At 44.9% G+C, this 21,986-nt stretch overlaps 2 protein-coding genes across 11 annotated transcripts in view; one reads left to right on the top strand and one right to left on the bottom strand.

The window, feature by feature from the left end:
• Positions 1–8,322, top strand: part of POGZ (pogo transposable element derived with ZNF domain) — a 60,228-nt gene extending 51,906 nt beyond the window's left edge. For all 10 annotated transcript variants that reach the window (XM_073322695.1, XM_073322694.1, XM_073322689.1 and 7 more), the window contains 3 exons: positions 3,204–3,316; positions 4,260–4,284; positions 4,390–8,322. In XM_073322695.1, coding sequence (XP_073178796.1) covers positions 3,204–3,316; positions 4,260–4,284; positions 4,390–5,956 — 1,705 coding nt within the window. In that variant the 3' untranslated portion in view covers positions 5,957–8,322. The remainder of the gene's footprint in view (positions 1–3,203; positions 3,317–4,259; positions 4,285–4,389) is intronic.
• A 2,694-nt stretch (positions 8,323–11,016) lies between these two features.
• On the bottom strand, positions 11,017–17,596 carry PSMB4 (proteasome 20S subunit beta 4). Its single transcript, XM_073322698.1, has 7 exons — positions 17,418–17,596; positions 16,604–16,810; positions 14,145–14,291; positions 13,023–13,104; positions 12,683–12,799; positions 11,772–11,860; positions 11,017–11,172 (listed from the first exon to the last, which is right to left on the bottom strand). Exons 1-7 carry the CDS (start codon positions 17,561–17,563, stop codon positions 11,160–11,162), a joined length of 801 nt encoding a protein of 266 aa, XP_073178799.1. The 5' UTR covers positions 17,564–17,596; the 3' UTR covers positions 11,017–11,159.
• Between the last annotated feature and the right edge of the window lie 4,390 nt (positions 17,597–21,986).

Here is a 21,986-nt window from a genome sequence, read left to right as displayed (position 1 = left end):
CCATCTTCTGTAATTATCCACTTTCTCAAGAAGATCCAATATATTTTTTCTGTAATAGCAAAAAGGTGTTTAAACAGAGCACAAGATCCTGGGTCTTACTTTACCCTGGATAACCTGCAACTCCTAATGACTTCTTAGGGCAGGTCTACACTACAGCCTGGATCGAGGCTCTGAGATCGATCCTCTGGCAGTCAATTTAGTGGGTCTAGTGAAGACCCGCCAAATCGACAGCAGATTGCTCTCCAGTCGACCCCTGTACTCTACCCTCAACGAGAAGAGTAAGGTAAGTCGATGCGAGAGTTTCTCCCGTCGACCCCCTGCAGTGTAGACCCCGCGGTAACTTGACCTAAGTTATGTCAACTCCAGCTACATTATTCACGTAGCTGGAGTTGCATAGCATAGGCTGACTTACCGCAGTAGTGTAGACATAGCCTTAGTGTGAGCTAATTTCATGTGGCACATAATGGGAAATGCACTTATGCAGTTGAAGGCAGAATTTGGTCATAAGAATGGCCATACTAGGTCAGATCAACTATCTGTCCCAGACCAGTATCCTGTCTTCCAATAGTGGCCAGTGCCAGAAGCTTCAGAAGGAGTGAACAGAACAAGGCACTTTATGAGTGATCCACACCCTGTCATCCAGTCCCAGCTTCTTTTAAGACACCCAAAGCATGAGATTGCATCCCTGACCCTCTTAGTTAATAGCCATCGATGGATCTATCCTCCAGGAACTTTATCTAATTCTTTTTTTAATTCAGTTATACTTTTGGCCTTTACCACATCCCCTGGCAGTGACTTCCCCAGGTTGACTGCGTGGTATGTGAAGAAGTACTTCCTTATGCTTGTTTTAAACCTGCTGCCTATTACTGACCCCTGGTTCTTGTGTTATGTGGAGGGGTGAATAACACATCCTTACTCGCTTTCTCCACACCATTCATGATTTTCTAAACCTCTATCATATCTCCCCTCAGTTGTCTCTTTTCCAGGCTGAACAGTCCTGTCTTTTTAATCTCTCCTCACATGAAAGCTGTACCATCCCCCTAATAATTTTCGTTTCCCTTCTGTGTACTTTTTCCAATTCTAATCTATCTTTTATGAGATGGGATGACCATAACTGCACGCAGTATTCAAAGTATGGGCATACCATGTTTTTATATATGGTGGTATTATGATATTTTTTGTCTTACTATCTACCCGTTTTCTGATGGTTCCCAGCATTCTGTTAGGTTTTTTGACTGGCGCACATTGAAGAGATGTTTTCAGAGAACTATCCACGATAACTCCCAAGATTGATTTCTTGTGTGGTAACAGCTAATTTAGACACCATCATTTTGTATGTATACTTGGAATTATGTCTTCCAGTGTGCATTACTTTGCATTTATCAACATTGAATATCATCTGCCATTTTATTGCCCAGTCACCCAGTTTTGTGAGGTCACTTTGTAACTCTTTGCAGTCTGCTTTGGACCTAACTGTCTGGAGTAATTTTGTATCATCTGAAAATTTTGCCAACTCGCTGTTTTACCTTTTTTTCCTAATAATTTGTGACTGTTAAACAGCACTAGTCCCAGTATGGATCTTTGGGGGACCTTGCTGTTTACCTTTCTCCACTGTGAAAACTGATAATTTAGTTCTACTCTTTGTTTTCTATCTTTTAACCAGTCACTGATCCAGGAGAGGAACTTGCCTCTTTTTCCCATGACTGCTTACTTTGCTTAAGAGCCTTTGATGAGGGACCTTGTCAAAGGCTTTCTGAAAGGCAAAGTACACTATGTACACTAGATCACCCTTGTCCATATGTTTGTTGACCCCGTCCCCAAAGAAGTCTGATAGATTGGTGAGGCATGATTTCCCTTTACAAAAGCTGTATTGGCTCTTCCCCAACGTATCATGTTCATCTATGTGTCTGATAATTCTGTTCTTTACTGTAGTTTAAACTATTTTGCTGGTACTGAAGTTAGGCTTTCCAGACTGTAATTGCCAGAATTGGCTCTGGCGTCTTTTTTAAAAATTGGCATCACATTAGCTCTCCACCACTCATCTGGCACAGAGGTTGATTTAAATGATAGGTTACATATCATAATTAGTAGTTCTGCAATTTCATATTTGAGCTCCCTCAGAAATCTGGTCCTGGTGACTTATTTCTTTTTAAAGTATTTGTTCCAAAACCTCCTCTACTGACACCTCAATCTGGGACAGTTCCTCAGATTTGTCATCTAAAACAAATGGCTCAGGTGTGGGTATCTCCCTTACATCCTCTCCAGTGAAGACCGATGCAGAGAATTCATTTAGCTTCTCATCAGTGACCTTGTCTTTCTTGAGTGCATCTTTAGCACCTCAGTTGTCCAGTGGCCCTGCTGATTGTTTGGCTAGCTTCCTGCTTCTGATGTACTTTAAAAATTTTTTTTACTTTTAGTTCTTGTCTTTTGCTAGTTGTTCTTCAAATTCTTTTTTGACCTGCCTAATTATGCTTGACTTGCAAGGATGTATGTTCCTTTCTGTTTTCTTCACTAGGAGTTGACTTTCAGTTTTTAAAAGATGTCTTTTTGTCTTTAACCGCCTCTTTTACTCTGTTGTTTAGCCATGGTGGGTTTTTTTCTGGTCCTCTTACTGTTTTTTGGGAGCAGGGATACATTTAGTTTGAGCCTCTATTATGGTGTGTTTTAAAAAAATTTCCATGCAGCTTGCACACATTTCACTTTTGTGACTGTTTCTTTTAATTTCCATTTAACTAGCCGCCTCATTTTTGTGTATTTCCCCTTTTTGAGGTTAAGTGCTACTGTGGTGGATTTCTTAGGTATTTTCTTCCCTACAAGGATGTAAATTTAATTACACATTGTGGTCGATATTGCCAAGTGGTTCAGCTATATTTGCCTCTTGGACCAGATCCAGTCTTCCACTTAGAACTAAATCAAGAATTGCTTCTCCCCTTGTGGGTTCCAGGACTAGCTGCTCCAAGAAGCAGTCAGTAATGGTGTCTAGAAATTTTATCTCTGAATCCCATCCCGAGGTGACATGTACCCAGTCAATAAGGAGGTAATATGAATGGGGGATTTCAACTAAGTTTTCTGTTTTTATAGCCTCTTTAGTCTCCATGAGAACTTTCCAGATCTTTTTTTTAATGGTTGCTGCTTTATATGAAATGCATATGTTTGTTGTGATGCTGTGTTATTATATACTTCTTTTCTCTTCCCCCTCCTAGTGGGGTAAAGTTGGCCTGTGCCTCCTGTCTTTTTGCAACATCTGAAGGTGATGCAATGGCCAAGCATCTGGTCTTCAACCCATCACATGAGTTCAGTAACATCATTTTCCGAGGTAAGATTTTGAGATGAAGCAGAAATGTCACATTATACTGTAGCATAATAGTAATGTTCGGCATAATGCATTATTTATAGACTATGGGCCAGATGCTTCCCTGGTGTATCTATTTGGGATGAATTTGGCCTATAATTCCTCTAGCTTTCCATGCTATTTAGATGTAAAACATAGAGTAGATTCATAGATTAGAAGGTCAGAAGCAACCACTGTGATCAGCTAGTCTGACCTGCTGTATAACCCAGGCCATAGGACTTGTAGGTAGATGTGTAGTGTTGTGGACCCTTCATAACAGAATGAGAGAGTCTGTCTATTCTGGAGGTTTGAGGGGTTGGTTTAATATCTCCTTTCCTTTTTTGCATATAGTTACAGCTATATGGCTGTGGGACTCATCCAGGGGCTGCATGAATGCTGTTAGTAAGTTACTCTTCCTCTGAGACACTATTGAACCAGTGAGAGGCTAAGAGGCATTGTGCTGCTGCTGAAATTACAAGTTTGGATGGGTCTTAAAACTTGCATCCTAGACGCTTAACATTAAATATCCCTATTACATTTTGCTAAAGGAAGGAGTTACCTCCAGTGGACTGGGCAAATTCCAGTTTACTGGCCTATATCCGGCCTAACTGTATTCCTCCTGTGGATTCAAATGAATACAGTATTTCTCTGCTGGTTTTAATGGTCATTGTCTAGTGTTACTGTGCATTGTTAGCTGCTGTGCATCAACCCAGAGGTGGCTGCATTTCAGTGTTGGATACAATGATTACTCTATGGGTGTGAAATTACACATATAAAGTGTTTGCAAATTGTGTTGAGATCCTTCAGGATGACTGACGCTGTAGAGGTACAAGATCATCATCTTAGAAAAATGATTTTTGTTGTTGTTGTCTGTCTTGATGATTCACTTTCTGTTTGCAAACTAACCTCCAAATATTTCCTTTTTCAGGGCCCACTTGGATTTCACATTCAAGGTAAACTGTCTGACATCTCTCATCTGCCAAATACTCTTCTAGTTTTTGTTCCCTGTTTTTGTTTTTCTTGTTTTAAGCTGGTTCTCTGTGTTCTCTCCCTTCAAGGCACAGCCAGCCCCATGACGGAAGCATGAAGAATATATACTCCACCTATCCCCCAAGTAAAGCTGCTACTGTGAAAACAAAGCCTTTGTTAGCTGAGAAGGATGAGATGGAGCCTGAAGCGGTGCTAGAGGCATATAAGAGACCTGCGGTTAGTCAGGAGGAAGAGTGCTTAAATATTGATGATCAAGAAGAACAGCCAGCAAAAGAGCCCGAACCTGTAAGCAAAAAGGAACAACTGTCCGTGAAAAAGCTTCGTGTCGTACTGTTTGCCTTGTGCTGCAACACTGAACAGGCAGCAGAGCACTTCAGGAATCCTCAGAGGCGTATCAGGCGCTGGCTGCGAAGGTTTCAAGCTTTCCAAGAAGACAACTTAGCATCTTTGTCAGAGGGCAAGTACCTCAGCTTAGAGGCTGAAGAGAAGCTAGCAGAGTGGGTCCTCACACAAAGAGAGCAGCAGCTGCCTGTGAACGAGGAGACTCTCTTTCAGAAGGCAACCAAGATTGGCCGGTCCCTTGAGGGAGGCTTCAAGATCTCCTACGAATGGGCGGTGAGGTTCATGCTCAGGCACAACCTCAGCATGCACACCCGCAGAGCAGTGGCTCACCCTCTCCCCAAAGACGTAGACGAAAATGCCAGCTGCTTCATTGAGTTTGTGCAACGGCAGATCCACACCCAGGACCTGCCACTCTCCATGATCGCAGCCATTGATGAGATCTCTCTTTTCCTTGATGTGGAGGTACTGAGCAGCGACGACAGGAAAGAGAATGCATTGCAGACAGTGGGGACCGGGGAGCCCTGGTGCGACATTGTCCTCGCTATCTTAGCTGATGGCAGCATTTTGCCAACTCTGGTGTTCTACAGGGGTCATGTAGAGCAGCCTGCCAACGTGCCGGAGTCTATTATATTGGAAGCAAAGGAGAATGGGTACAGCGATGACGAAATCATGGAGCTGTGGTCTTCTAGAGTGTGGCAGAAGCACACAGAGTGCCAGAACAGCAAGGGCATGCTGGTGCTGGATTGCCACCGAACACATCTGTCTGAAGAGGTACTTTCCTTACTGAATGCATCCAGCACTCTGCCAGCCGTAGTCCCTGCTGGCTGCAGCTCCAAAATCCAACCCCTAGATGTGTGCATAAAAAGGACTGTGAAAAACTTCTTGCATAAAAAGTGGAAAGAGCAAGCCAAGGAAATGGCGGACTCCACATGCGACTCGGACATTCTTCTCCAGCTGGTTTTATGCTGGCTGGCGGAGGTTCTGGAGGTCATTGGCGACTGTCCTGAACTCGTGCAGCAGTCCTTCCTGGTGGCTAGCGTGCTGCCGGGCCCCGATGGCACGGCCAACTCTCCCACACGCAATGCCGACATGCAGGAGGAGCTGATTGCCTCTCTGGAGGAGCAACTGAAGCTGAGCGATGAGCTGCAGGACGAAGAAGTTGGATTCCAGGATAGGACCCGTGCCGAAGAATCTACAGACCCAGAAATCCTCCACCAGCTCTTTGAAGGGGAAAGCGAGACTGAATCCTTCTATGGCTTTGAAGATGCTGATTTGGATCTGATGGAAATCTGAGCACTAATCTGAGAATCATGATCCAGAAAGGGTTATTTTTTAAATAAATGTTGGATGAGACCATTACACTTCCCTGTGGATTTGTGGGATTAGGAAATTTGTAGGTGATCACTCAGATTAATAGCCATTTATGCTGTTCATTTATAAGTTTTGTGCTTTTTTTTAAAAAAGAAAAAAAAGAAATCACTGTGTTGGTATTTTCTGAAGCTATATTGTGGGTGAATATTTTTGCGTTTTCTTTACCTCACTGTATTATAGTTTTCTGTTTTATTGTGCAAAAATGTTTTGAATTATACTACATCGTCAATGTGACCATTTCTAAAGAAAGGAAAAAAAAATGTAGCTAATGAACCAGTATATAAATCTTTTGGTTGTCTTAACACAGATTTTTTTTTTTTTTTTTTAAACACTTGACCCAGAGATTTAGGTTTCTGTAGTAACTTTAGATATGAATTATTGCTTTAATGTGTGAAACCTTCTATTATTGGCCATTAAGATTTGGGTTTTTGTTTCTTTTTTAAAAAAGAAAAGAAGAGCAATGACTTTGCTTGTGAATCTTGACACAGGGTAAAACACAAGCGATAGAATTTTGCCTGTTCAATGCCAGCAACGGTTCTTAGGAGCCATTAGTATTTGAACTGGGGTTGAACTGAGATCTACATTTAGGGAGTTAGGTACATTGTTAAAGCCAGCCTCTCGTTTTTGAGTAGACTTCATGACAACTGGAGGACACTGTGTGTGATGGTTTCATTCCGCCACCCAGGAAACCATCTGACACCCACCCACCTTGCTCCAAAGAATTACTGACAGAGGGTACATGACGGAAGAGTCAAGACAAGCCTGTCTTGATCTTCCTGTACAATAGATGGGAGCTAAAACTATATGGACCATTAAACGACCTTTTTAAACTACTAGTAGTTGATAAACCTGCTTTAACCAGTGGCATCAGACACTACGTTCCTTAGAATTAGAAAATCTGATTTAATGAAACAAACTGTGATGTGCACAAAAGGAAGACGTTTGTTTTTATTTTTCACTGCCAGCTTAAATTTTTCTACAATTTGCATGTTTGAGGGTTTTTTAATTGTATGTATTATGGTATAAACTGAAAGCATTTTGACATACAAAAATCAGAAGCACCTGCACCTTTCTGTTTCCGTAGAGGTTTTTGAGAACCTTCCCTATTACCCAAGGAAAGCAGGAGGCAGCATGTGCAAACCTGTAAATGGTTCATCTTTAAAGTGTACATAAGTGGAACATTTAATAAAACCAGGGAAATGGATTTATAAATATGTGTTTTTATTATGGAGAACTATTTAACTCTTGTGACTTTGATAGAAAAGTACATATTATCCTATATTAATTCTCTTGCTCCTCTGAACTCTGCAAAAAATGTGAAGCTGATGAAGTTTTTTCTTTGACATGACCAATTCCTGATTTGATTCCGTTTGTACACAAATCCTCTGCTTGGGAAGGGACTCAGTAGCTCAGTGTGTCTGGAAAAAAGCCAGAGATGGGATAGTAATGAAATGGCTTTACATGTAGTTAACACTTAGAGCCTGATTCTGCCCTCACTTGTACCTGTGCAACCCTCCATAAAATCAATGTGACTTTAGCAGAGTTTGGCCCCTAACTGCCATATGTTAACTACAGTAGGTTAAGTGGGACAGCCTGTTGTCGTGACTTCAAGGGGTTTTAAAAAAAAGTCTGAAAAGCATAAATACATATTTATATTGTACTGTATAAATATATTGCATTTCATCTTTATTTGGCAACCTCTGCATTCTTAAACTACAGCTTAAAGTTAAGTTTTTACCTCATAGATGCTGATAAATGCACCCTTTTCAAATGAAACTTAAGCAGCAGTCATATATTATAATTTCAAGGCTAAATCAGTTGCAAAGAGAGAGCCCGGTTTAAGCAGACTATTCAGTATTTTAGCTACATGTAGCTGCATTCTTTACTATCCTCCTAATGTATTAGCTGGCTAGACACACAACCTGCGATTCCAAAAAAGTGGAGGCATCTTATCTCTAAGTGCTTGTACGATTGTCTTAAGAGCATGTGTGCTATGGGCAGTTTTTTGTATGATGTTCATACCAAGTTGTATCCTACTGTCACCTACTATTATGATGAGGCCATTTGATTACAGAACTCTTTAAAACTCCTAATTTCAAATGGTTTTAGTTCCTTCACTGTAATCACTGTTGAGGTGAGGTTCTCTTTCAAGGGCTTCATCCAAGTCCTTTTAGAATTTGATGTAAGCAGGACCTCTGGTTAAACCAGTGAATGGTAAGAGCTGTAAGACTGTCGAAGACCAGCCATATACATAATCATTTGTGAAAGTATAAATGTGTCAGACCATCTATTTAACTGAATGAACTGGTATTTTAACTCTTTGGAGGTAATATCTTTTTGTTTCTTAAGACAGCTATAAGCTAAATAGCAAAGGTAGTTTGTTTTTACTGTTTACAAATGGTCAGTAAAGCATTAGGCCCATGACCAGAGCGCAAGCTTGGGAGCTAGCAACTCAAGTTCTAATCCTGGCTCCGCGTTGATATTATGTAGCCCTGGCCAAGTCACAGGAGTCTAAAGTTAGGCATCCAAATCCCTGTTCAACTTAAAGCAACTGTTTGAAAACTTGAAATCCGTAACCTCTTGGTATCAAGTTTTTCCAATCTGCACCATGGAGAAGATATGAAGTATCTGCCTCTCAGGACAAGGACATTGGATTACTTAATATGCTTTAAGTACAAGCCTGCTCATAAAACACTCACTTGTGAGTAGTCTTTGCAAGTCTAATTTTCCTGGGTAGTGCTTAAATAGGGGGGCAATAGGCACAGTAGTCAGCAATGAAACTGATGGTCCCATGGATGTTTTACCCTTCTGGAATTACTTGTGAGGAAAGGTTGGAGCCCTGTGTTATTACTTAGCTGATGTCATTTAGCACTTGCTCCATTTTCCTCCAGGGCAGATTGGAAGAGGCCCTGGAGGTTTTTCGCCTTCTTCTGTAGCATGGGTCACTTGCTGGAGGATTGTCTGCTCCTTGAAGTCTTTAAACCACGATTTGAGGACTTCAGTAGCTCAGACATAGGTGAGAGGTTTTTCGGAGGAGTGGGTGGGTGAGATTTTGTGGCCTGCATTGTGCAGGAGGTCCGACTAGATGATCATAATGGTCCCTTCTGACCTTAGTATCTATGAATCTATATGGTGTTATTAAAAATTGTGTTTTCATTGCACCTGGGATTGGATTAAAAGGTGAGCTAAAAGTTCTTACCTATCATGATACAAATGCATGGCCCGTTTTCTCCATCAGTTGTTGGTATTCCAGGCTGTTGGGGCTGCCCATGTTGTTTGAGTAGTTGTCACAACTCTAAGCGTGCACCTCTATTAAATGACTAAATGTTGATATTTTTCTGAAATGCATTGCAGTTCAGCTTCAAGATAAATTGAAAGGCTGTTCATGCCTACAACCATGTAGCTCTTAATTTTGCCAAGCTTACAGTCATGCCAAGTCATTCCAAACTGATGCTATACTAACGCTTTGCAGAGTGCTTATGTAATAAGTTGCAAAACTGATCACATGGTAAGCAAAGAGACTGCATCTCAAAACAGTTTTATTTTCCCAAGTGTCAGTTTTTATTAATACTTCAGCTGTTAGCATGTAACAAGTTGTGTAAGTGCAATGCTGGCCTAGTAATAAGATCTCGTTACAGCTGCTAAACTCTTGTGGAGAATGGTGGGCAGGAAAGGGAGAACGCTGCACTTTTCGGTTAGAATGACCAGGCTTGGGAATAAGTAATGTAACAGTGAGGTTTTGCTCTGTATCACCTCATGGTGTTAAATCATGTAACTGAATTGCCAGATACTGGAATAGGATATCATCAAACCTAGTTCCATAGTAAATAAGCAGGAAACGCTGGAGATCAGCAGCTCCAGAGCAAAACAGATGAGGCAACTGTTAACTCATCTATCTGAAATGAAGGGGGTTCCTGTTGCAAGGGCAGATGAACTTGGCAGGTAAGTAGTATTTTCACATGCATTACAATAACCTGAAGCCTTTGCCTTCAGCATGTCTCCATCTAAGCACAGACCCTCTACAATTAAAAGCATCCTGCTCAGCCAGTACAGGACCCTATAAAGCAAACTTCGGTCACCCACCCTGAACCACGCTGTCAGTCACTGAAAGGGCAGCAGCAGGTCTGCCTACCTCGATTCAAGTTTGCAACTCCAGTCTTCCACTGCTCCTGGATATTCCAAATGTGATGGCTTGGAAAGATTTCTGTCCTTGGATTAGTGCAATGCCCTCTACAAGGAACTTAAATGGACGCAGAATATAGTTGCCTGCTTACAGTGTTCCCTGATGTGAGCATGGTAAACATGCCCACAATTTAAGACGTTTTAGGTAACATCCCTGAACAGTCTCTCTGGGAGCTGGGTACATTCCATGACCTATTTCCAGAAGTGTTTGTACTATTTTAAGTTAATCTGTATGTACAGCTGGATCACTAGATAAAAGTGCTTTCTAAGCACAGAGGGAGTAGTATGGGGCTTGTACTGACAGAAGCAGGACGAGTGCAAGACAAGATGTCCAACTGCTAGACTTAAAGGCCAGTAAGGTGTGTGTAGAGTAGGAGACCCCACTGTTGTCCATCCCTCATCTGTTTCTGCATTAGAGGGTCTATATAGCGCCTACGCTGCAGCTATGACTAAGGGAATGTCTTATAAATGTGCTATGCTTATAGGATAGAACAGGTACAGCCTTCTATCAATGATGCTAAAGTCATGGCCAGGCCCCTGACAATTGTGAAAGGTAAGTTTACCAGCACAAAGCGGATGCTCCATTAAATCCTGGCCTCTTCCAGAAGAGGCTCATATACATCTGCACCAACCATTAAAAGTAGTTAATTTCTCAGAGGAACATCTGACTCCCTGTGAACCTCAAATACTCTGACCCTTTGCTTGTTCAGTAAAGCTAAAAATGAGAGATTTTCTTCTAGTACACCACCAGTTTTAGAAGTCCCACGCAGAGTACGTTTTCAAGCTTAAAATACGTAAACTTGTTTCAACATGTTTATTTCATTTACAAAACTTGTATAACTCAGGGTTGCTCAGAGCGCTAAGCTCTGGTAGAAATAACTGATTTACACCGTGCATATGAAAGACTATATGGATGCACCAGGCTCAAGCAATTCTTCAGATTTCATTCAAAGCCACTGTAAAGAGATTTTAAAAGGTCAGGTTGTTTGAAGACAAGTCAGTTACACAAGAAGCACACACAAACTAGAGTCAACATCAATAAGCGTGAAAGACAGATTTGGGTGTTTTAGGTGTTACACACAGTGCTTGATAAAAGGCAGTTGCCCAAGACAAGTGGAAAACTGGTGAACAGGTAAGTCAGCAGCAGATCTCTTCCCTAGGAACCTTTGTCTAGTAATGGCTTCATACCCTGGCCACCGAAACAAAGCAACCAGGTCCAAGATTTAGCCAACCTCAAATACCTTAGAAGCTGTCCCTTGGTGCAGAAAAGAGTTTTCTAGAATAAATGCTTTCCCCCTTTTTGCCAGAACTATGCATTCATGCCCCCAGTTTCTTCCAAGCTATGACATCAAGCAGAAATATTGTTCCAATAGCAGAGCAACACAACTTAAAAAAAAAAAAAAAAAGGCAATCTACAAACCCCCCCTACCCCCCCAAACAGGGGCCAGAAGGAGGCTCAACTCCCATGGCAGTTAGAAGCTTGAGGGCAGAAGATGGCCTTCAGTTACAATACATTTGTCAGTTTGAGTGACGTGTACAACTTTTGGCAAATTACCGGATCAGATGTGCTATGTCCCAGTTGGTTTCTACGGACAGAGGTCCTTCCACTTCAACTCCTTTCTCGGTCACTATGGCAAGTTCGTACTAAGGAGGAGGAGATCAACAATTAGAATTTCCAGTAAGCCCTAACTAATGCAAATGAAATCTGAGATTGCAAGTGCTTTGACATTGGGTAAATGATAGTTTGCGACCAAAAAATGAATATCTGAAGTTCACCTTTCACTGAAGAAATTTGCTTTAGTATAACTACTTAGTTAGTGTCACATTCAATTACCTTCACCTAGTGCTTTACCTTTCGCCCAGCAGAGGTCACGCACAGCTAACTGAAGGACTGGATTATAACTAAAAGTCTGAGCCCTGACACTCCTTATCTGAAGTCAGTTAGCAGGAGCTACCCACTCTAAGCAGCAACGTCAATTCCCAGATCCCAAATGTTCAGAGAAACATCAGCTAATTTGGTGTATTTTGCCTACTTAAATATCCTTACAGAAACTTGAGACTAAGAGTTTCTTTGCCAGTACTGTCTGGTAGTTGGCAAACTGCATTTTGCTGTTGCTAGGGATGGAGGAGCCACTGCAAGTCTTGAAAAGCTGGATTTCCAAGATTAGAGCAGGGAACAAGGACTGAGCTCTCTTCCCACCTTTGCTAACAACCCGTGACGTGGGCAAGTCACATCTCAAACAAATATACTCCCCATTTCACTACCTCACAAAGATGCTGTGAGGCTTAGCAGCTCTAAACCACTCTGAAGTCAGGGGAAGGAAGTTGTTATAAGACAGCAGAGTATCATGACTGAAGATGAATCACACAAACTTAGAGGCTACACTCTGCATGTCAGTTGAGCCAGCACAACAGGTACTGTAGTTCCTGCAGGATGACCAGGAAACACCAAGGTAGGATACTTACTCTGTTAAATGATCTGGCATCTCTGTAGTACAAGATTTTCATGCAGCGCTCAATCAGGTCCCGGGCCTCGTCCTTCGTCAGGACGGGTTTCTTCTCTAAGACTTCTCTCATTAATGGCTGCATTTAAAAAATAAATAAATAAACAAACAAACAAAGCATCTTCCATAACAACTCAGTTCCACGAGGCTGAATTTGCAGTTAAAGCAAGAGAGCAGCATGCACTAGTCACAGCACGTCATTAGCAGAGAACTCAAGCCTCTGACTCACACGTCCCTGCTCTTGCCACTAACCTGTGCTGCTTCTCTCTACAGTTCCCAGTCTATGTTCTACCAGCACTTACCTGAGCTAGGTAAGCTCCATAGCCAGTAGCGAGTGTAGGGTCTTCATAGGCAACACCCAACATGTCAACGTACCCTAGAAAACTGAACACAGAATGATGAACACAGAATCATTCCTGGGTGCACAGAAGAAACATCAGCATCTGGGACAATTCCTGGTGGTGTAACCAGCTTACAAAGGAAACTCCAGCACAAGTTGACAAAGCAAACACTCCTCAGGCTAGCCAAGAAAAAGGTGAAGTCCAGCTGATACTCTAGGCACACAGGCAACCAAAGGAAGGAAAGTTCAGGGGCTCCTGTTTTAACAGATAGTTCTTTCGAGGGCAAGCATCGAACAAACTTCCAGTCTACTACTCAAAAGAACAGCTTGGGATCAGGGTATTTTCTAGCCTTCAGGTACATGGCTTACTCTTTTTAAAATACCCTCTAGTACTGCCCTCTGTAGCAGACTGCATTAGAGCGGGATGTGTGCTGCTAGACTGAGGGTCAGCTCCTCTGTGAAGTGGTTTAGAAAAAAAGCCATCAGTAAGTATGGAATGGGAGCTCTCTCTCCTAGACAGGCTGTCCCTGACAAGAAGCAAGGAGAAGGCTGTAAAATGACTGCCCAAGGAGGGGAAGTGCATTTGATCTATGGGACACCAAGGGCCACAACGGCAGGAGCATGCAGCTGTGTATCAAAAGGCAGGCCTCACCTGCACACACACACAGGGGAAGCAATTACACAGTCAGTTGCAACAACTGCATATGCACATTATATAGGCAGTCGTGTGCCCCGGTACTGAAAATCTGCAATGGAAAGGAAAAATAGATCTATGTACCATGATACAAGATATAGTCTGACCTGAAAGAGGCAGAAAATTAATGCCCCAAGACCTCAGATTAGCTAGTAACAAAAGTTTGATCAGCTAAGACCACATTGAAAGCCCTTTCCTATGCTTTACAAACATTTTTAGATCTTTCAGATTTACTGTTTGTCCTTGCTTAAATCAAGCCCTGAGCTTTATTCTACCAGGGACTATAAATGACACCAATTTCTATCGTGCGGTGAGTGGATCAAGTCCCTGAAGTGGGCATGTAGCAGAGAAGTAACGCTAAACATCTCACATGGTTTGTGCAGGACTCACCTCTCCCCATTGTAAAAGCCTCCAATAACAACAGTATTCCAGAGTGGATTCATCTTGGATCTCCGGCTGTACATGGCTCGGGTCAGCCAGGAATGAATGGCCTTTGGACTGTAACTGTGACCATCTCCCAACAGCTCCTCATCAATTCTAGTTTAGAGAAGAGTTTTAGACAACTTAGAAAAACCTACCAACCATTTGACATTATTTAGATTTAACCACAGCCCCCACCCCTGCCAGCCAGGCTAGCAATAAGACAATATAGCCTATATACTAAATCCTCACAGGCTGTTAAAGCAAAAACACATCTCTGCATTCTTACAGCTCATCAGCCATAGATCTAAAGTAAATGAAGGGTAACTGGAGAGACCTGTTGATAGGTCCAGTGAATCTCCAACAAAGGGCCTGTGAGGAGTGATTTGTAGTACAGAATTTGCGATTTCCTTCTTGGGGTGAAGGAGACTGCAGATCAAGAATCAATAGCCCTGTATTAACCTCCAGCTAGTCTGCATGCTCAAAGCCAGCTAAGTAGGAGTGGTAGTGGTGGGACCTTATGGGATGGAGACAAGTTTGCACTCTTAGGGACAGATGAACAAAGAGCTCACACTTAAAATGACACACCGGGTTTTAGCATCTCTGGAGCTAATTCATTTTGTAAACACTAATTTGGGGTATTTGTGTTACTTTCATTTAAAATATTTTGTTTTAGTGTTAATGAAAGATGCTAGACTGGCAAACCCTAGAGAGCATAAGAATGGGCATACTGGGTCAGACCAATGCTCCATCTAGCCCAGTATCCTGTCTTGCAACAGAGGTCAGTGCCAGATGCTTCAGATGGCATGAACAGAACAGGGCAGTTATTGAGTGACCCATCGACCATCCCAGCTTCTGGCTGTCAAAAGTTTTAGGTACACCCAGAGCATAGGGTTGCATCCCTGACCACCTTGGTTAATAGCCATCAATGGACCTATCCTCCAGGAACTTATCTAATTCTGCTTTGATTCTAGTTGTACTTTTAGTCTTCACAACAATCCCTGACAAGATCCGCAAGTTTACTGTGCGTTGTGTGAAGAAGTTCTTCCTTTTACTTTTAAGCCTACAGCCTATTATTTTCATTGGAAGACCCCTAGTTCTTGTTTTATGTGAAGGGGTAAATAACACTTCCCTATTCATTTTCTTCACACCATTTATGATTTGACAGAACTCTAGCATATTCCCCCTCAGTCATCTCTCTCCCATGGTGAACAGCCCCAGTCTTTTTAATCTCTTCTCCTAAGGAAGCAGTTCCCTGCTCCTAATTATTTTTGTTGCCCTTTCTGTACTTTTTCCAAATCTCATATCTTTTTTGAGATGGAGCAACCAGAACTGCACACAGTATTCAAGATGTGGGCGTACCACGATTTATATATTGGAATTATGATATTTTCTGTCTTATCTATCCTAGGGGTCGGCGACCTTTCAGAAGTGGTGCGCCGAGTCTTCATTTATTCACATTAAGGTTTCATGTGCCAGTAATACATTTTAACGCTTTTTAGAAGGTCTCTCTCTAAGTCTATATATTATATAACTAAACTACTGTCGTATGTAAAGTAAACAAAGTTTTCAAAATGTTTAAGACGCTTCATTTAAAATTAAATTAAAATGCTGATCTTGCGCCACCGGCCCACTCAGCCCGCTGCCGGCCTGGGGTTCCGTTCACGTAGGCCAGTCGCAGGCTGAGCTGGGCCTGCGGCCGGGACCCCGGCTGAGAAGGGGCCGGCAGCCAGAACCCCAGACCAGCAGTGGGCTGAGCGGCTCAGCCCACTCCCAGTCTGGGATTCCGTCCACCGGCTCCTGCCAGCCAGGGTCCTGGCTGCCAGCCCCGCTCAGTCCACTGCCAGTCTGGGATCCCAGCCCTGCCCACATAGAGTGGGTACCTACCTTCTCCCTGGTTACAGCCCATTCTCTTCCTCTCTCTCTGCACTGATCTGAGGGTGGGAGTGCACTGAGCACAGGGCTGGGGGTGAAGGAGCAGGCTAGGGGTTGGGGTGTAGGGTCTGGCCAGGAGCTAGAATGAGGGAGGGGGCTCAGGGTTGGGGCAGGAGGTTTGGGTGTGGAGTGCTTACCTGGGCAACTCCCATTTGGTGCGAGGGGTACAGGTGGGAATGGGGGAGGGGTGCAGGAGCTCCCATGTGGTGCGAGAGGTGGGGATGGGAATATGGGGGTGCAAGAATGCTAATGGATTGGCGAGGCATGATTTCCCTTTACAAAAGGTGTGTTGATTAAATCTTCCCCAACATATTGTGTTCATCTATGTATCTGATCATTCTGTTATTTACTACAGTAAAGTCCAGTGGAGCCAAGTCTAGGTATCCACAGCATAGGCAGAACAGTGCAAGCTTGCTCTGCCTGGGAAATGGGGCTCCCTCTAATGCAGAGAGAGAAGGCCTGTTTCCATGGGTCAGCAGAGGAGAAATACTTACACCATCTGGTCAATAACCTGCTTGAGGTACTGGAAATCAGCGTAGTCCCCAGATGCGCCCAGCACAGTGTTATCATTCACTTTCATGATCCTGGAAATGTTACGAAACCGGGCCAGAGAGCCGTAGGAGCCCAGCATGTCTGCAGCGATGATCACACCACCGTCAAACTTCACTCCCAGCACCGAGGTGCCTGTCACCATGGGATTCCTGGGGAGACAAACAAAACCATCAGCACTCCCCGCACTGGACAGCCAACAGCAGCATTACTCTTCTAACGGCCCTTACTCCTCTCCCGAGCCTGACTCGCGGATGCAGACTGTAATTCTGCTCCAAATGAACCCTACAGCCACACCTTCCCCTCCCCAATGGGGGTTGGGCCAGGGGCTGCTGATTACATGGGGATCAATGGGTCACAGAGCACGATGGCAGGGCAGCACAGGCACGTACAATAGGGGCTGTGGAAACACCAGCCTCCAGGGACCCTGGGGGCGGGGGGGGCAACCCTGTTCACCCCTTTCCCAGAAGACCCCAACGTTGTCCCCTCCTTAGCAAAAGAAAGCAATTCACCTGGGTCTGCCAGGCTTTCAGCCATCTCCCCCACATCTCTCCCTTCCCCACAGGGCCACGTGGGTGGGGTTAGCCCAGCCGCCGTCCCCTTCCCCAGGCCCTCCCCTGCCTCCCCCCAGGCCCCCTCCTCCCCTCCCCCCAGCCAGGCCCCCTCCCCACCTCTCTCAGCCCCGCTTCCCCGCGGCTCCGCTCCCCCCGCCCCGCATGAGGCCGCGGCCCGAACCGAAAGCGGCTCCCGGTCACTCACTGGGTCCGCGTGAGGGGGCCCCCGGCCCCGGCCAGGAGCTCCAGGCCCGGGCCGGCCGCGCTGGGGCAGGGCAGGCTGTACAGCTCCCCCGGGGCCGGGCCCCCGGCCCAGAACGGCAGCGGCAGCCGCATCCCCCCGGCTTCCATCTTAGTCACTCCGGCGCGGACTGAGTCTGTGCAACGCGCAGGCGCAGCAGCCACTATCCGCTCCCGCGCGCCGTACGCCGCCATCTTGAGCGTGGCCCCTACAGAAAACAGGCGAGTCCCATTGGGCGCCATCTTGGGTGCGGCGTGGGTGGGGACTGGCTCCCAGCTCCTCCTCCGAGGGCCTATGGGTGCAACCACCTTGAGCGAAGCCCTGATAGCAATAACCGCCCTGAAACAGCGACTCTTGGAGCTGTGACCTGCTCTCATTCAGCGCTACGGTGTGTTAACTCTGAAACCTACTGATGGCACTTTGCATGGAAAATGCTATTCACTATTCCACTACTAGTCATTTCAGCAGGAATATTGCACTACCCTGGACTGGGTGTGGGGCTTGAGGGTAGTTGGGATACCAGAACTTCCCTGCCCAAAGCTATCCCCTATATTTGAATATGAGCCATATGTAAATATAATAATCATGTAACTGTGTTATTTGGATAATTAGCCATTGTAGTTATGACTGACCTAAGGATGACACCTTACCGCACATTCAGGGTTGCTCTTTTTGTGTGTTGCAGAACAAAACATTCCCAGCAGAATCCCAACGTGATGCATCGCAAGGCGTGCCTCTACCAGTCAGAACATCATGACGTTTTCTGCAAATGAGTGCATACTGGTGTCACAGCATGGAGTGAAAACCCAGTGCCATCCATCATGTCACAACATCTCAGTGCAATACCCTGGCCAATCTAATTCTATTAAAAAACTTAGACCAGACAAATGAATTGAGAGCTAAATCCAAACCTTGGCGTGAATGCAATTCCCCAACACTTAGCCCTCCTGTATGTTGGGGTTTGTCCCAGTTGCAGCCACTATTATAGGTGCAGGTTTCAGAGTAGAAGGCGTGTTAGTCTGTATCCCCAAAAAGAAAAGGAGTACTTGTGGCACCTTAGAGACTAGCTCACGAAAGCTTATGCTCAACTAAATTGGTTAGTCTCTAAGGTGCCACAAGTACTCCTTTTCTTTTTGCTATAGTTGCATCAGTCTAAATTTAATGTAGGCAGGTATAGCTGCTATTTGCACTGGTGCAATTTACCCAGTTTGTTAGCATGAATAAGCTGCATTGGGGCCCCTGTATTGGTTTTGCACTTATGTATACTAGATATTTGCACTGGGAAAGTTACACTGTTGAATGGCCATGATGACTGAAATCCCATAAAGAAAAGGAGGACTTGTGGCACCTTAGAGACTAACCAATTTATTTGAGCATGAGCTTTCGTGAGCTACAGCTCACTTCATCGGATGCATACCGTGGAAACTGCAGCAGACTTTATGCCAAGGTATGCATCCGATGAAGTGAGCTGTAGCTCACGAAAGCTCATGCTCAAATAAATTGCTTAGTCTCTAAAGTGCCGCAAGTACTCCTTTTCTTTTTGCGACTACAGACTAACACGGCTGTTACTCTGAAACCTGAAATCCCATATGCGTTCAAGGCCTTAGTCCCAATTAATCTGAGCTCCAGCACACAGCACCACCCCCTTCACTTGACTTTTGACAATGCAAATACAACCCAGCTGTCTTTCCGCCTCCCCTTTTGGGATCTCTTGTTTAAACTGCTCAGCATCCAATCAAGGGTTAGTCACTGCAATTTACAAAAAGCCAGCAATGTAGAATGACATCCCCCTTCCCTTGTGCTCCATTCACTCCTCACTGCGATGCTTTGTTCTGCCATCTACACACACAGAAAAGGAAGTGACAGCGGAGTGATCTGATTAAAGCTAACGAGCTGCTGATTACCCAGCCAGCAAACAATTTTGGAGACAGTGTGTTTCATGAACCACATGTCTGCCTGAATCACTCAGTGAAAATAATTTCCCGGGCTGATAATAAGAGCCAGCTTCTTTGAAAGACATTTTAGAGCCAAGTTACACATCATTTCTGTTCATTATGAGTTCCCACAGCAAACACAATGGTGGATGAAAGAAATGCAAGGCAAACTACGCACTTGCGCACACAGTGATGTGTGTTCTAGGAAGGAGCTGTCAGGAGGAAGGGCAGATTTGTGGATCAAGCCTAGACGTCTTGAGACCTGGGTTCTGCCACAGATGTTCCATGTACCCACTCTGGGCCCAATCCCACTTCCACTGACTTTAGCAGGAATCCGTGCTGAGGGTTAAAGAGTGGGAGTTGTAGGACCCCTCAGATCCTTACTCCCAGATGCCTAAACACCTGGGTCAACATCCCTATTGACTAGTCTTAGGCCATGTCTACACTAGAGAGCTTACAGTGGCACAGCTGGACTGATGCAGCGGTGCCTCTGGAAAATGGCTCATGTAGCCGCTCTATGCCAACAGGAGAATGCTCTCCCCCCAGCATAATAAAACCACTTCCACGAGCGGCGGTAGCTGTGTGGACGGGAGAAGTTTTCCCACCGAAATAGAGCTGTGCACATTACAACTTATGCCGGGGAAATGTATGCCGCTCAGGGGGGCGTTTTTTAACACCCCTGAGCGACATAAGTTTTGCTGACATAAATGGCCGCATAGATATGGCCTGAGTGTTACCAGGTCAATGCAGGTTGAGGATATGCAGTGCTAGGGCAATAGATCTCCCTCTGTCTCAGTTTCCTCATTTGTAACATGTAGATAATTCTCAGCTACCTTCCAGGCTGGGCTGTGGCTGTGAAACTAAATTAATATTTGTAAAGATTCAAAGTAACCATTACTGTTACTTATATTGTGTGTTAGTGGGAATCACAGGAATAGGTTCCATCAAAGGTTATTAATATTATTTTGTATGGCTGAGCCGCATGAACGCAAAATGAGCTTCATCCAAGGTCTTTAATCTCCCACCTTCCATCCCTTTGCCCTCTCAGCCCTTTACTTGTCAAGGGAGTCAGATGGAAATGTGTGTCCATTTTGTCTCTGGCAGTGCCACCAGGGTGCACTAGAAAGAAGTGATTCTCTTCCTTCTCCTTTGGTAGAACCTATAATATTGGGGATTCCCAACAAACCTATTTCGGGCATCCATTGTGTTACTTACAGCTGGTCTACTGTGGGAACTTACATCATCATAGCCATAGGCGCAGACTCCGTGGGTGCTCCGGGGCTGGAGCACCCACAGGGGAAAAGTGATGGGTGCTGAGCACCCACTGGCAACCCTCCTATCAGCTCCCCTTTTTCCCCCAGCGCCTCTTGCCTGCTGGCAGGCCCCACTGATCAGCACTTCCCCCTCTATCCCCGCACCTCCTGCCCGCCGTGATCAGCTGTTTCACAGTGGGCAGGAGGCTCTGGAGGGGGAAGGAGCGAGGGTGCCGCACGCTCGGGAGGCGGAATGGGGCAGAAAGAGGCGGTGAAGGAAGAGGTGGGGTGGGGGCAGGGGCTTGGGAGAAGGGGTGGGGGCAGGAAGAGGTGGAGAAGGGATGGGACCTTGGGGAAGGGACAGAGTGAGGGTGGGGCCTGGGCAGAGCGACATAAGCACCCCCGGCACATTGGAAAGTCGGCACCTGTGATCATAGCTACATCTCTCAGAAATGTGGAGAGATATACCTATGCCAGCCTAACCTCCTGGTGTAGACGGCACTAGCTTGATGGAAGAATTCTTCCACTGACCTAGCTACCACCTCTTGGGGAGGTGGATTACCTACACCAACAGAAGAATCCCTCCTGTCGCTGTCATGTCTACACTGAAGTGTTGCAGCTGTACCGCTGGAACAGTTTAAATATAGACTGAATCTATGGCAGTAGAAATCCCCTAGTATCTTCCATAGTTAAGAATCTCCCAGAATTTCTACTGTAAATTGGCAGAATACAATAAAGTAGCTGTGAGAAATCCCAGAGGGATGAAAGGTGACATATCTGTTAGTCAGTATATTTCAATGAATCAGCTAATGTGCCCTCTACTGGAAGGAATCAGAACTGCTCAACTGTGTGTCATAACTCCTATACTGCATACCATGAATAGTGGATAGAGCAATGGACTGGGATTCAGGAGACCTGGGTTCTAATACCTGGCTCTGCCACTAGCCTTCTGGGTGACCTATGGCAAACTGAAGTGGCACTTCCCCTCCCTGTGCCTCAGTTTCTCCATATGCAAAATGAGGATACTGCTACTTGTTTGTAAAGCAGTTTGAGATTGTAGCTGGGTGGCTATCCCACTCCTAAAATAGAAGGGGTTAAAAGCAGCCTTGGAGAGGGCTGTGGCTGGGGATTGTTGACTGGGGAAGCAGCCGCAGCTGGGCCACGCCCCAATCAGGCCCCAGCTGGCCTGTATAAAAAGGCTGTGAGCCAGAGACCCAAGGAGTTTCTCTTCAGGCTAGGAGATAACAAGGCCTGCCTGGGTACTGAGGGTGGTACAGTGCTGGGGAAGGAGTAGGCTGAGCGGGGGCGCTCCAGGCTGGCAACTCCCCAGGCTGTAAGGCCTGGTC

Source organism: Lepidochelys kempii, chromosome 24, assembly GCF_965140265.1.
Source record: "Lepidochelys kempii isolate rLepKem1 chromosome 24, rLepKem1.hap2, whole genome shotgun sequence".
In the NCBI taxonomy this organism is placed as follows: Eukaryota; Metazoa; Chordata; order Testudines; family Cheloniidae; genus Lepidochelys; species Lepidochelys kempii.
This window is presented reverse-complemented; position numbering and strand designations above follow the sequence as displayed.

Coding starts and splice junctions, on each gene's coding strand:
- PSMB4 (XM_073322698.1), bottom strand. CDS start 17,563: ATGGAAGCCGGGGGGATGCGGCTGCCGCTGCCGTTCTGGGCCGGGGGC. Junction 14,292..16,603: donor CAGGTTATTGACCAGATGGT/GTAAGTATTTCT, acceptor TCTCTAAACTAG/AATTGATGAGGAGCTGTTGG. Junction 12,800..13,022: donor ATGGAGCTTACCTAGCTCAG/GTAAGTGCTGGT, acceptor TTTTAAATGCAG/CCATTAATGAGAGAAGTCTT.